The sequence below is a fragment of the Ursus maritimus genome, unplaced genomic scaffold, assembly GCF_017311325.1.
Source record: "Ursus maritimus isolate PB19 unplaced genomic scaffold, ASM1731132v1 scaffold_18, whole genome shotgun sequence".
Lineage (NCBI taxonomy): Eukaryota > Metazoa > Chordata > Mammalia > Carnivora > Ursidae > Ursus > Ursus maritimus.
The window spans coordinates 16,658,664-16,671,018 of NW_024424230.1; the positions used below are offsets into that span (position 1 = coordinate 16,658,664).

Genomic DNA, 12,355 nt, shown 5'->3' on the forward strand with positions numbered 1-12,355 from the left:
TAGAATGAGAGGCGTGTTGATGGAGAGGGGTTGGAAAATGTGGTGCAAGCCGAGGGTAGGTTTTCAAGGCCAATGCTGCTTTCAAGAACAGGTTTGGAAGTGTTACTAAATTTGGTTCACCATTTCCTCTCCTCGTATTCATTCAGATGTTTACTCATGCAGCAAAATTAATGGAGCCCCTACTATGGGTTAAGGTTCTGGAAATTCCGAAATGAAGAACAGAGTCCCTGCCCTTAGAGCTTGTGAGGAAGCTGACAGATAAACAAGGGGTCATGTTGCATACCAGGGACCATTACAGTCTTCTACCCAAAATGTCTCAGGAGCCCAGAAGTGCTAGCTTTCAAATTAAGGGGACATTCCCAGCCTTTCGGTGGTGTTTGCCTTAACTTCTCTTGTTCGAAAACTTGAGTTGGAAAGGGCTTGATAGCCAGACTTGGCTTTAAATCCTGGTTCTGCTATTAACGTTGGGACCTTGGGGAGATTTCTAACCCCTGAACATCAGCGACCTCATGTGTCGATTCTCAATTGATTGGCCCTCAGCTTCTCATGCACCCTTCCAGGTATGCTCACTGAGAATGGAATTTCATTAACCATTTCTCTGCTCAAGTAAGCTCAGTGCGAAGTGTTCTAGCAGAAGGTGCTGGAAGGACACTGCCGAGGGGGACGACCCTTGGCATTTTCAGCACGGGGTGTGTGTGTGTGTGTGTGTGTGTTCACCCCACAGAGCTGGCCCCAGCCACGGGGCTCAGAGCATGGCCCATCTGCAACCTTGTGGCCTTGGCCTAGGGATGATCTCCTGCAGCCCTCTCTACTCAGGAATGAGAGCTCTGCACGGCCCCCTCTCTGCAGGCCCTCTCTCAGTACCAACGTCTGAACTCCTGTGGCCCCAAATACTCAGAGCTGTCATTCCCTGTCCCTACTCCCGCCACATGTTGCCCAGCGACTGTGAAGGCCCCAGCTCTGCCCTCGCCAGGGGCTAGACCCCGCTGCACACCTCTGCGCCAGGTGCTGACTGCCTCTCCCCCCTGCGTGTGGAAGTTCTGTTGCTCACCCAACAGCTCCAGACCAGCTCTGGCCTGGCTAACCCAGTGAACTTCTCTGTCATCTGGCGGCCTGTTTACGCCTTCTCCAGCTAGGACTGAGCACCTCGCAAGCCGTCCTTCCTTGGTGCTTTCCCTCCCCTTAGAGCGTGCTGGGGTTTCCCAGTATCTTACAGTTACTCTTCCATGCAGCGAACAATTGTTGATATTCAGCTTCCCTTACTTAATGTCCTGTGTGTTGCTGTCTCCTGGTTGCACCCAGGCTATTCACCTCTTCAGTGAAGAAGGGAAGATGGCATCAGTCTTTCAGATTTACTTGGCCAATCAAATGAGAAAGCCTATGTGACGCCCAGGGCTCACTTCTCTGCTTATCAGTGTCGCTCAGTTTTCTCTTGGTCCTAGCCACTACTTTCTTTGCATAGAGAACAAGGGAAGCTCATGTCAGTGAGTGCCGGGGATTTGGCAGGATGGTGCCGGCAAGCGTGTGGTTAGCCTCGGAGGAGGAGACGGAGGGTCAGAGAGACCAGAGAGGTTACTTGGGGTCATATATACAATACTATACTGAGCTGAACTCAGGTGCCCAGTCCTCAGAGCCCACACTTCACGCATCACACTGGGCTTCCTCCTGGAGCCCCAGACCCTCCCCTTCTTTTCACCTGAGTGAGAACAGTTTTCTGACCAACAGAGCCCCCTGAGTCTCAGCGCCCCCTCCATCATGAGGATAGCCGAGAAGCAGGAGAATCGCTGGCTGGAGTTCTTTCACAATGACTTCACTGAGAGATCTCCTCTTAAAAGAAAGGTCTGACTCATTTGAAAGGTGTGAGTCTGTGGTTTCCCTCTCTCTCTGAGTCAGTCTCTGAATGAGACCCAAGGAGCCTGCCCTTGGAATCGAGTCTCAGCCTTGACAAGTATGCACTGGGCTGGTAAAGGTTCCACTTTGAGAAGATCTCATTGTTTCAAATCACATTTGTGGAATTTCACATCAGCAGCGGACTGTTTGTGTAGTTTGCTGCTTGGACATAATTTCCAGAAGGCCAGCAGTCTTCGTTATGCTCACTGATGCTTCCCCAGTGCTTAGACTATAAGTTGGTACATAGTAGGTGCTCAGTAAACATTTGTCAAGTGGATGAATTCACACAGTCAAGGATTTGCCATACTTCTTTACGTATGTGGGGCTTCACCAGGCTATTTTAAAGTGGGATTTTATCTTAAAAGCAAGAGAGAGTATCCCTTAATAGGAACATGACTGTTTTGGAAATCAAGGCATGATACCATGGCTAAGCTGATATCTCTCAATGACCAGAGTCACCCTGATTAAAATTTATTTGTCCTGTGACTCACCCTCTCCAGAAGCTAGTGTCTGATAGGTGTCAGCCTATAACTCTTTTTTTTTTTTTTTTTTTTTTTTTTGGTAATAAGCAATAATGGGTGTGTAACATCCCAGTAAGTAACAGAGTGGCTTTTTAACTGGAGCCCTTGGAAAAAAATTGTCCAGTGCCTGGCAGAGAGTTGTACACAAGGCAGCTACTCCATAAATGTCTGTTGCCACTGAGGATAATGCAATGACGACAGGATCTTAAAATAAAGGACTGACATAGGCAGTAGAAATTCAGGCCAGGGAAGAAGGCTCAGGAGAGGGTCGTGGTGTTTTTAACTGGACAGTCTTCTTTCACTTCTCAAATCATGATCAGGAAACTATTTACACTTTCTGTGCTTAAGATTTCAGTATATTTGCACTTCCGCTCATTGTGAAAAAACTGAACCAAAAAAGCACATGAAAAGCGCATTCTGTAGATGCGTTATAGAGATTCAGGTATCGAGGTGAAACCATATACATCTGAAACTTCTTGACACTAAGAAAAAAAAATACCTTGTGTCTTATTTCCCAGAAGTGATTTTCCTTGTTTTCCCTTTTCCATTTTAATGTGATGGAGGATATAGAAAGAGAGTAACTACATTTTTCTTTTTAGAAATACTGGGATGTGAATCAGTAGTGTCCCTGCTTCTGGTTAAAAGTCTTTCTTGCTTTATTTTTTTAAAATCTTTTTTTTTTTAAATAGAGTTTTCCCAAAGTCAGGGGCAGACGGAAGTCCAAAGCCCTTCAGATTTAGAGGTTTAATGGGTGACATTGGCTTGAGCTGTCTGAACTGGTGGATGGTTCATTCGTTTACTCCTTCTTTCAACAAGTGCTTACGGTGCACCTGCTGGGTGCTAATTGCTGTAACAGGCCTTGAATACCACATAGAAGGGGAGCTCCTTCCGGATGGGCATATTGCCTGGGCTGTATCCGCGTCACCTGGGACACTCCCCAGTACGCTAGAGGCCTTCAATACACCTTTGTTGAATTGACGATAGTCCCAGCCCTCATGGAGCGTCCAGTGCAGGAAATTATACTACATTTCTTCTTGTTCATTTAGCATTTGGGTGCCAATAAGATCAGAATTAAATGAACATCAGGGTGGGTTTAAGAAGATGAGAGGGGAATCGCTCACTCGTGGCAGCAGGCAGCCTTGGGGGTGAGTGGGGGGACGTGTAGCTATGATGTTCTTTTCCCCACTGATAAGATGTAAAGGGACTGACTGCAGGGCAAGAAGACCCAAGATTCTTCTGTGTGATTTACGGGAATGAGTCTCAGGACTTGGAGCCACACTGTGCCCAGAACATTCCAGGTCGGCTTTGTTAGACGCTAGGAGACTGTCTCCTCCCCTCTGTGAGCCCATTCATCAATTTCTGCACATTTGAAGGGGGCTGCTCCAAAGCAGGAGTCCTGGGGGCATAAATAGAGGTACTTGCCAAAATTTAGCACCAATTCCCTTTTTGTTGGCTGGGCATGATTTTGATGTGTGTTGAAATAATTGATGAGTTAAAGGTTTTAAGAGACAAGAACGTAGTCCAAGATCTTGTTGTTTCCTTAAACAATAGCCACAATGTCACAAAACTGTCAGGGTTCACTCCTCACAGAGTGAGCTAACTTTCCTTCCTTCCTTCCTTCCTTCCTTCCTTCCTTCCTTCCTTCCTTCCTTCCTCCGTCTCTTTCTCTCTCTCTCTGTCTCTCTCTTCCCCTGAATCTTCTACTTCTTGTCGATATGGTTTGCCTGCCACAGGGCATCTGTTTTAAAGTGGAAGAGGCATTCTAGAATTCTATAACCTTCAGGGGGCAGAAATAATTGGCAGTGCTGGTGGCCAGATGTAACCCCATTCCTTCACTGGAGGCAGGTTCAAAGGACAGGCCTTTCTCTGTTCTTTAGTAACATTATTAACCAGCAAACTGCCATATTTTGGGGACAAAGGCTGTTCATTGCTACTTTACAAGCACTGTATGTTTCATTTGTTATGATCACGTGAAATGTTTCTTTCTGGAGAGATACACACAAGCCCTGGTGACTTAACGCGACCAAAATAGTTTACATTCAATTTATTTCTGTCTTATTTCCTGAGAGAGACAAGAAAGCATTAAATGATGACTGTCAGAAGGCTTTTTCCTTATAATAGGGAATTTGACCAAGGGTCCCCTGGAACACAGTTGCTTAAGTGTGCATTTCTCTGGGAAGTCTCTAATAGCTAGAGAGGGCTTGGGGACCAGTGTTCAGATTTCAGTCCTTCCTGCGACTCCTCTTGTCCATTATTACAGTCATCAAGGATTAACATTCTTGGGCTCCCAGGAATGCCCAATTGTGGGCTCTCCTAGGAACAAGTCTATTAATATCACTTTCATCTTCCTAGGTGCAAATTCAGGAAACAGTCGGGGAGAGAGACTTTCTCAGCCCGTTGCCAACTTTCTCAGATCCTGCTGGGGAGCAGTCTGCATCTGCTGGGACCACAACAAATTCCTTCCCCAACACAGGAGGGATCAACGAGAAAGACACATCTCTGGCCCAATGCCGGGAGCAAGGAATCTGTACTCGATGCCCACAGCATGCAGAAAAGCAAAACAGAAAAGACCACGCACTTGGAGGGTCCTGGGAAGACCTAGGATATGAGCTGAGCATCCCAGATGCCAATAACGAAAATACGTCCCCCTGGGAGCTGTCAGTGCTTCTCCCCCAGGAGGGCAGCGCTGACGCCTGGGAGTCCAAGGCTCTCTCTGTTGCTTTCCCTGGACCCACAAATACCAGCCCCACCCCGGAAACTCTATGCGATGGGCCAAGGGGCAGGGAAGCCGCGTGCGTGTGGGAACGTCTTGAAGCCCGTGACCAAGGAACATGTGAAACTACGGATTCTCCAGCTGGAGCCTCAGCTGATAAATGTTTGCCTCAGGAAATTTGCTCTATGGACCTAGAGCTGGCGGAGAGTCAAAGCAAAGGATCTGATTCATGGTCTCCTGATAATGAGATGCCAGGCATTCTTTCTCAAACAGAAGGTTCTGAGCTTCCACAGTCTCCACGCGAGAGCAGCAAGGAGCGAAACTCTGCCATGCCCCCTCTTTTTACCAGTACTTTTACCTGGAACATTTTACAAAAAGCCAGTGAAGGTGGCACAGGGGAAAATTTAGCAGAGATGGAGAATTTCACCTCCACATTGGTCTCCATAGTACGGGCTGGCCAGGAGAGGCCAAGCCCCGGCAACTCAGGAGGGTTTGAGGAAAGACAGCCTCTGTGTTCTGAGAACAGCTCTTCTGTGCAGTTTCCAGAAGTTGGTGATGAGAGCCCCAGTATCAGTGTCCCCGACACGACAGATACACCAGCCAGAAAAGGTTCGGTTGTAATGTTTCCTCATGAGAAGCCAATGACTTTAACTGCTAATCTTGAGTGTCTTCAGATGACCAGGGAGAGTGGGGACACATCGACGGTTACCATGTCCACCAAAGTCCACCCAGCTAAATACCTCCCTGCTTCAATTGCTGAGAACAGTCATGCACATGGTCCCAAGGAGAGTTCACCTCAGGCACTGGATGAAAACATTTGCCAGCTTCCTTCCAACGCACAGTTGGGTCATATCTTAAATGATTCCACACCCAAATCGCTAGAAGAGTCCCTCCGTGTGGTTCCCAGTGGACCAGGAGTCCATGTCCATGTTCCTCAGCTTCCAGAAGTAGAGGGATTTTGCCGCAGTTTTCCACTTCAGACTGATAACCGTTCTAGAAATAAGAGCCTGACTGTGGACAGAGCAGACAGAAGGAGCCTTGAAGAGAATTTCCAAGACAAAGAAAGTGAAACAACACAGAGAATCCAGCAAGAGAGCTTACCCCGACAGAGTTCTCCCAAAGATGATTTCCAAGAAAGTTGGCCCACAACAGCTGTTGCCCCAGGGGAATTAGACCTGGTGTCCTTGGACCACTTTTCAGCAAACTCCAGGGTGGAGAGAGGACAGAGCTCAGGCCTGGGGACTAGCATGCGTAAGGTGGCTGAAGCCACTGTGGAAGATGGGGGTCAGGCTCCAAGACACATTCCACCTCTCTCTAACATCCCCCTGGAAATGTCCGGAGGGAGCGGGCCAGGACTTTGGAAAGCAGGCAACAAGCTGAAGATTATAACTCTGGAAGCTTCCATTCCAGAAGTCTGGCCTGCAAGACAACCACCAGGTTCCGAGGACAAGGAGTTGGAAACTGGTCCCATAATTCCTGACAGGGTCTGGGCTGTATCTGACGTTCTCAAGGCTCGTAGCCCTCAGGCTGAGTCTAGCTCAGCCCTTGTTAATAACAGAGAAACCCACAAAAGTGGAAAACCAGCCAGCCGCGCGTATTGGAGTAGTCTTTCTTCCAAGTATTTGAGCCAACCCAGACTCCGAGAGTCATCTGTGGATCCTGTAGATGCCGCAGACTTGCTATCAGAGCCTTCCAAAACTGGCAAGAGGGAAAGTGTTAACAGTGTGAGTCAAAACCAAGAGGAAAACCAAATCCAGGCAGATCCTGCTGCCTTCTTTAGACGGTTTCTGACCTGCCCTGAAATTGTAGAGTCCTCTGTGGATCCCACGGATGAAGCAGGTGCGATGGTATGCACCCGGGCTGAGACAGCAGGGCCTTCTGCATCCACACCAGCTGTCATCAGCGAGGAGAGGAAACAGAATGATGGGCATGTGGCCCAGAGACTGGAAGTCCAGCCTGCCATCTTGCAAGTTCCGAGTCCTGACGAAGGAGGGGGAACGCTTCCACGTGACTGCAGAATAAGCCAAATACAAGAGGGCATCGTGAGAAGCCCAGGGGAGGCTGAACGAAGTAAAAACAGCAAAGCAGAATCCGTTTCCCCCACTTTACCTGTTTCTGATGGCCCTGCCGTGATGACTCATGCATCTGTTGGAGTTGGTATTCACAACTCCTCGGGTCAAATTCATGACATCCCCGAGCAGGGTTTCGTGGAGCCCAGAAACCACCGAGACGCATTTTCTGACTCAAAGGAGAGAGGAGCCGTTGAGAGTGAGTGTGGGAAACTGTCACCCTCTCCCAGTGGTCTCACTCAGTTGCCTTTTACCTCATGGGCTGAAGGAAACATCACAAACTTTGCAAAAAGCCACAAAATCCAGGAACCTACGACGGAGAAGCCCTGCGCTGGGGAAGCCAAACCTGCAAGTGCATCGGGCTCCCTGTCTGTGACCTTGGCATCTGTGGCAGGTGAATGTGCATCAGAGAAAGTTCCTAAGATGCTGCACGGCCCTCGTCCCCAGGGCTCCAATCTGGGCTATGGGCGAAAACCAAGGGAAGAGAAGCTCGGGCCCACGGCCGCCCAGACCCTCGGCTTCCCAAAGTCTCCTCCAGCGGGGAGCGGTTCCGGGGAGGTCAAGAAGCAAGAAACCTCAAGGAGTGGACATTTAACTGAGGGGGTGAAGAAGAAAATTCTGTCCAGGGTGGCCGCCCTGAGGCTGCGACTGGAAGAGAAGGAGAATGTCAGAAAAAGTTCAGGCTTTCTCAAAAGGATTCCTGAACTTGAAACGTCGGCATCCGGTGCAGACGAGACACAAGACACAAAAAAGGCACCTTGCAAAAGAGAAGGGAAAGGTGAGGCTCTGTCACTTTCTGTCGTTGTTAACGTTTGGGTTTGCGAACCAGATGTCCAGTTCCTGCCTGCAGATTACCAGGCCCCACCTCCAGAGTTTCTGATTCCAGTTTCGGGCTGGAGAAAGTGGTTTCTATTCTAACAGGTCCCCAGGTGATCTCGAGAGAGAACCACCGGAATAGGCTGCCTGGAGGTGGGCTTAATCGAGGGAGCGTGATTAAGATGACTTTCGGTTTAATTATCCTCTAAAAAACATTTTAAAAGATAAACAGAAGCAATTCATCAGTGTGGCTAATTAGTATAATTAAGTAGACCACACACTAAGCAGGATTTACAGAAATAAACATTTAGGTACAATTTGGGAGTCTCCTCTTTAATGGGTGATTTTCATTAGAAACAGCTTAATTGAATCCTGGGTTTTCTTCCAAATGGGAGCATAAGATTTCTTTCCAACTCACCCTCCTCTTTATCAGTCTAAAGTGCCCTGGCGGCTCCGTTCCTGGTTTCAGACCCCTTGAGGCTCAGAGTCCTTGTAACTGCAGTCACTTCTGCTTTGCCTGGGGTGTCACCTTGACCCCAAACTCCATCCCTTAACCCGAACTTTAGCCTCTTTTATTTTAGAGCTCTTCCTTCCCTTCCCATGGGTGGGAGGAGTCAGAAGGGAAGACACGGCAGAGAGGTGATGCCCTCTGCCCATCTGCGAGTGTGGGAGCCCGACGCTGGGGCCCCCTTAACCCGAAGCGGGGGCTTTGCTCCTCCTGCCCGAGTTTCCAGACTTCCACACTGAAGCTCAATTCCCCGTGCACAGCACATGGCCCTCAGCCCCTGCTGCAGACAGGATTCAATACCAAACTCCCTTCTGAACGTTTGGGGGCATCCAGCCGGGTTTCTCGGACATATGTTTTAAAACATATTTGAAATTGGGGTGCCTGGGTGTCTCAGCCAGTTAAGCGCTGCCTTCAGCTCAGGTCATGATCCTGGGGTTCTGGAATCCAGTCTCAAGTTGGGCTCCCTGCTCAGTGGGGAGTCTGCCCTTCCCTCCCCCTCTGCCCCTTCTCCTCTGCCCCTCTGCCCCTCTGCCCGGCTTGTGCGCTCTCCTCTCTCACTCACTCTTGCTCAAATAAATAAATAAAATCTAACAAAAACCCCAAAACCAAAAAACCATATTTAAAGAGGATGAAGCAGTATTTTAAAAGATCGCTAAAGTGGTTTCAGCCCAAAGGGAAACGTCTATTTGGAATCCTTGTCCGTGGTTATTCGAGTTACCGTAGGAACAAGAACTGTGCAGGTAAGCACAGGCTGGTGGAGTTTGCACTGGGCGTCTATACGGCCTATATGAGCACAGCATTCTGGGAGGGGGGCGCTCTTGCACCAGAGGAGGGGGGCAGTTAGTATGTGGTGGGGGAGGGCAGTGACTCAGACGACTCAAAGAAATGAAACCGACTGACCTTTCTTGGGGACATTCAAAGCTTTCTATCCACGGGGACTGCTCTAGCCTTTCCCCTCAACGCTTGGCCAGGGTACGCACAGAAGAACCTAGCCACACTCCCAGGGAGGGCTTCCTTTTAGCTCCTTCCTCGCCATTCCTCCCTTTACCCCACACAAACAGGGATCCTTTCTAAAGCCCCGAGGCCTCTTGTCCCAGCCAGCTTTCTAGCTTTCCAAGACCCTCATTTCATTCTGCTGCCCACCGTATGCCCTTCCCTCTGTCCCCCCAACTTTGCATTCAGAACTTAGAATGGGCGGTGGATGGGGTTGGCAGCCTTAGGGACATTCGGGTATCCACAGATCGTCATGCAGACTGCCACCGCATCGTGTTGGAAGGGCCCTTGAGGAATTAGGTCCCAGATGAGGACGCAGGCTGGGTCAAAACTCTGGACCGAGAGTTTGAGACTATGGGCCTCTGCTGGCTCCGTAGGGCCGTTTGCACTGAAATGGGTGTTGCCATCGATGAGCACGTGGTATGTTTTCTCTCTCTCCCATCATATTGTTAGTGTCATCAGCTACTTTCTAGTTGGGGAATTTGTTCCCTGAGCAGCCCATTATCACTTCCTGGGAAGAAAATAAGCTTTTAAATATGCATTCTGTGGCCCAAATGTCTGTTGGCATCAGGAGGGATGAGAGGCACCTTTAACCCATTGGTGACCTCCCAGTAGGGGGATTTGAGGGAAAAGGGCAAACGAAGCGTCAGCATTGAGGACTTCTGGCTTGGCCGTGGGTTACGTCATGTTTTGGGTTACCACAGCTGCGGAGTTAGGGAACTTGGTCTGCAGAAGCCTGACACCATGTTTTCAGTAACCTACTGCCAAATCATTCTGCCCACCTGGCTGGGTCAGCCGTCCTCCTCCCGTTCTAATGTCTGTGCTGCCGCCCAGTGGCTGCCCTGAGTAATGCTACATTTCCCTGGCCTGCAGTGCACTCCTCCCTGATTGAAAAAGGCGATATTCAAAGAGCGCAGGCTAACCCCCTGGGGAATGGTTTCCTGCTGGCTCTTACTTCATTCAAGAAGACGCTTCTCTTTTGCTAATGAAATTGATATCAGACATCACTGCGATCCGTTAGGATATCTTCAGCGAAGACAACTGATCAAGGGGAAAGATGGATGAATATTATTCATAAATAACTTACTGTTGAGTTGCCTTCTGTGTCTGGGGGCTTCACCACAATTACTTGGATAATCTGGATTTTATTCTGCTCCCTAATTCCCAGCTCTGATTTTGACCTGGACCGTCTGGTGATCATGAAAGCATTTCTATTTGGCCCAGGTTTATAGACTGGGTATCCACAGTCCCCTACCCTCTTCTTAAAAAAAAAAAAAAAAAAAAAAAAGTCTCTTGTATTCTATTTCATTTTTGCATTAAAGATCTCACTTGGGGAGTTTTTAGTAATGAAAAATGAGATTTTTCTATTAGATTTATTCATTTTCTGACTGTTTGGCCACGCCACATCTCCCCTCAGACACTTGGTTTCCTCGCCCCTAAATTGAGGGTGATAATTATTATCCCTATTCTTGGGATTGTTGTCAGAATGAAATGTGATACAATGGGAAAGCCTTTTCCCCACTGTGAAGCTCTTTGCAACTGTTGTAAGAACACTGACCTGCAAATCTCTCCTTTCCAGCTCCGCTCTTACTGAAAAAGATCCAAGCAGAGATGTACCCTGACCACTCTGGGAATGTAAGATTAAGCTGCCAGTTTGCAGAAATTCATGAAGATTCTACTATCTGGTGGACAAAGGATTCAAAGTCAATCGCCCAAGCGCAGAGAAGGTGCGATATTTGCCTGGTCACTTTTCACAGCTGTTGCTTGTTCCATATCGTAGTTCTTAAAGAAAATGATTATAGGAAGTAAAAAGGAAAACTGAAGCCGAAACTCCACACCCAAAGTACCCAAGACGTAAGTAACCGAAGACAGATGTCGAGACAGGGAAGGCCGTAGAGGGTTCTTACCTGAGCTCTGCCACCCCTGAGTTCTGTGGCCTCAGGAAGTCAGGAAACCTTTCATGATGTTTCTAGAATCAAGGGAACAGGTCAGATCATCTTCTAGCCTGAGGTTCTGTGGTCCCAAGATTACAGAGCTCTCTTCTGTATGCCTGTGAATTTGGCTGTGTTTTCTGTTTCATAAATTCCCATGAGCCTGACAAATTTCAACACTAAGAAGGTGAATCCAAAGGAAGAAAAAAAGGAAAATGACCTCTATACCATAAGGTAATAGAAAGTAGCAGCTTGGAGGGGGATAAAGAGCCAGGTCTGAGATGGAAACTGCTGTTTATTTCTGGGGCTCTAGGATGGAGAGGACAGGCGGAGGGGAGAGAGGAGAGTGAGAATCATTGCTGAAAGTTTCCGTGTGGAATGAACCTGACGAGCGGCTTCCTAAAGCACCTTGCGGGCAATCCATGCTCCTTCATGTGGACTGTGGACCTTGGGCTTCATCTGACTCACCTGAGGGCGGGGGTGGCTCATAAGATCACGTGGTTCAGTGGAACCCACTCTAACTCAAACAGTCCCAAGGTGCTTCTTTCTGCCAGAGGAGGTCCCCATTGAGCTGTCTGAATCCCGGGAGATGTTCCTGCCCCCTTCATCTCGGGACAAGCAGCCTGAAAAAGGAAGAAAAATCTGAGAGCTTTCTGTCTAATTAAATATGGCTGCTTGGAACATCTGTCCGGAAATTATGTCCCAAACTCAACTATGGCAGATCTGAGCTATAGTTTCTTTTCCATGACATCACTCCCGAAAATCTAACTGGCTTGTGATGGATGGAATAATGCCTTGCTGCCTATAACGTTGCCATCATCCTGCCTGCCTTATGTATGGCTTAAGAATTATAATGGAGAATAAATGACTTGATTTTTAAATCAAGGCTGCTCCCTAGAGCTTTATAGAAAAGA

At 48.3% G+C, this 12,355-nt stretch overlaps 1 protein-coding gene across 1 annotated transcript in view; it reads left to right on the forward strand.

Moving 5' to 3' along the window:
* Positions 1-12,355, forward strand: part of ALPK2 (alpha kinase 2) — a 110,507-nt gene that overhangs the window by 58,759 nt on the left and 39,393 nt on the right. Inside the window, exons 5-6 of the mRNA XM_040632476.1 lie at positions 4,764-7,971; positions 11,090-11,237. Of these exons, the coding sequence (XP_040488410.1) occupies positions 4,764-7,971; positions 11,090-11,237 (3,356 nt within the window). The remainder of the gene's footprint in view (positions 1-4,763; positions 7,972-11,089; positions 11,238-12,355) is intronic.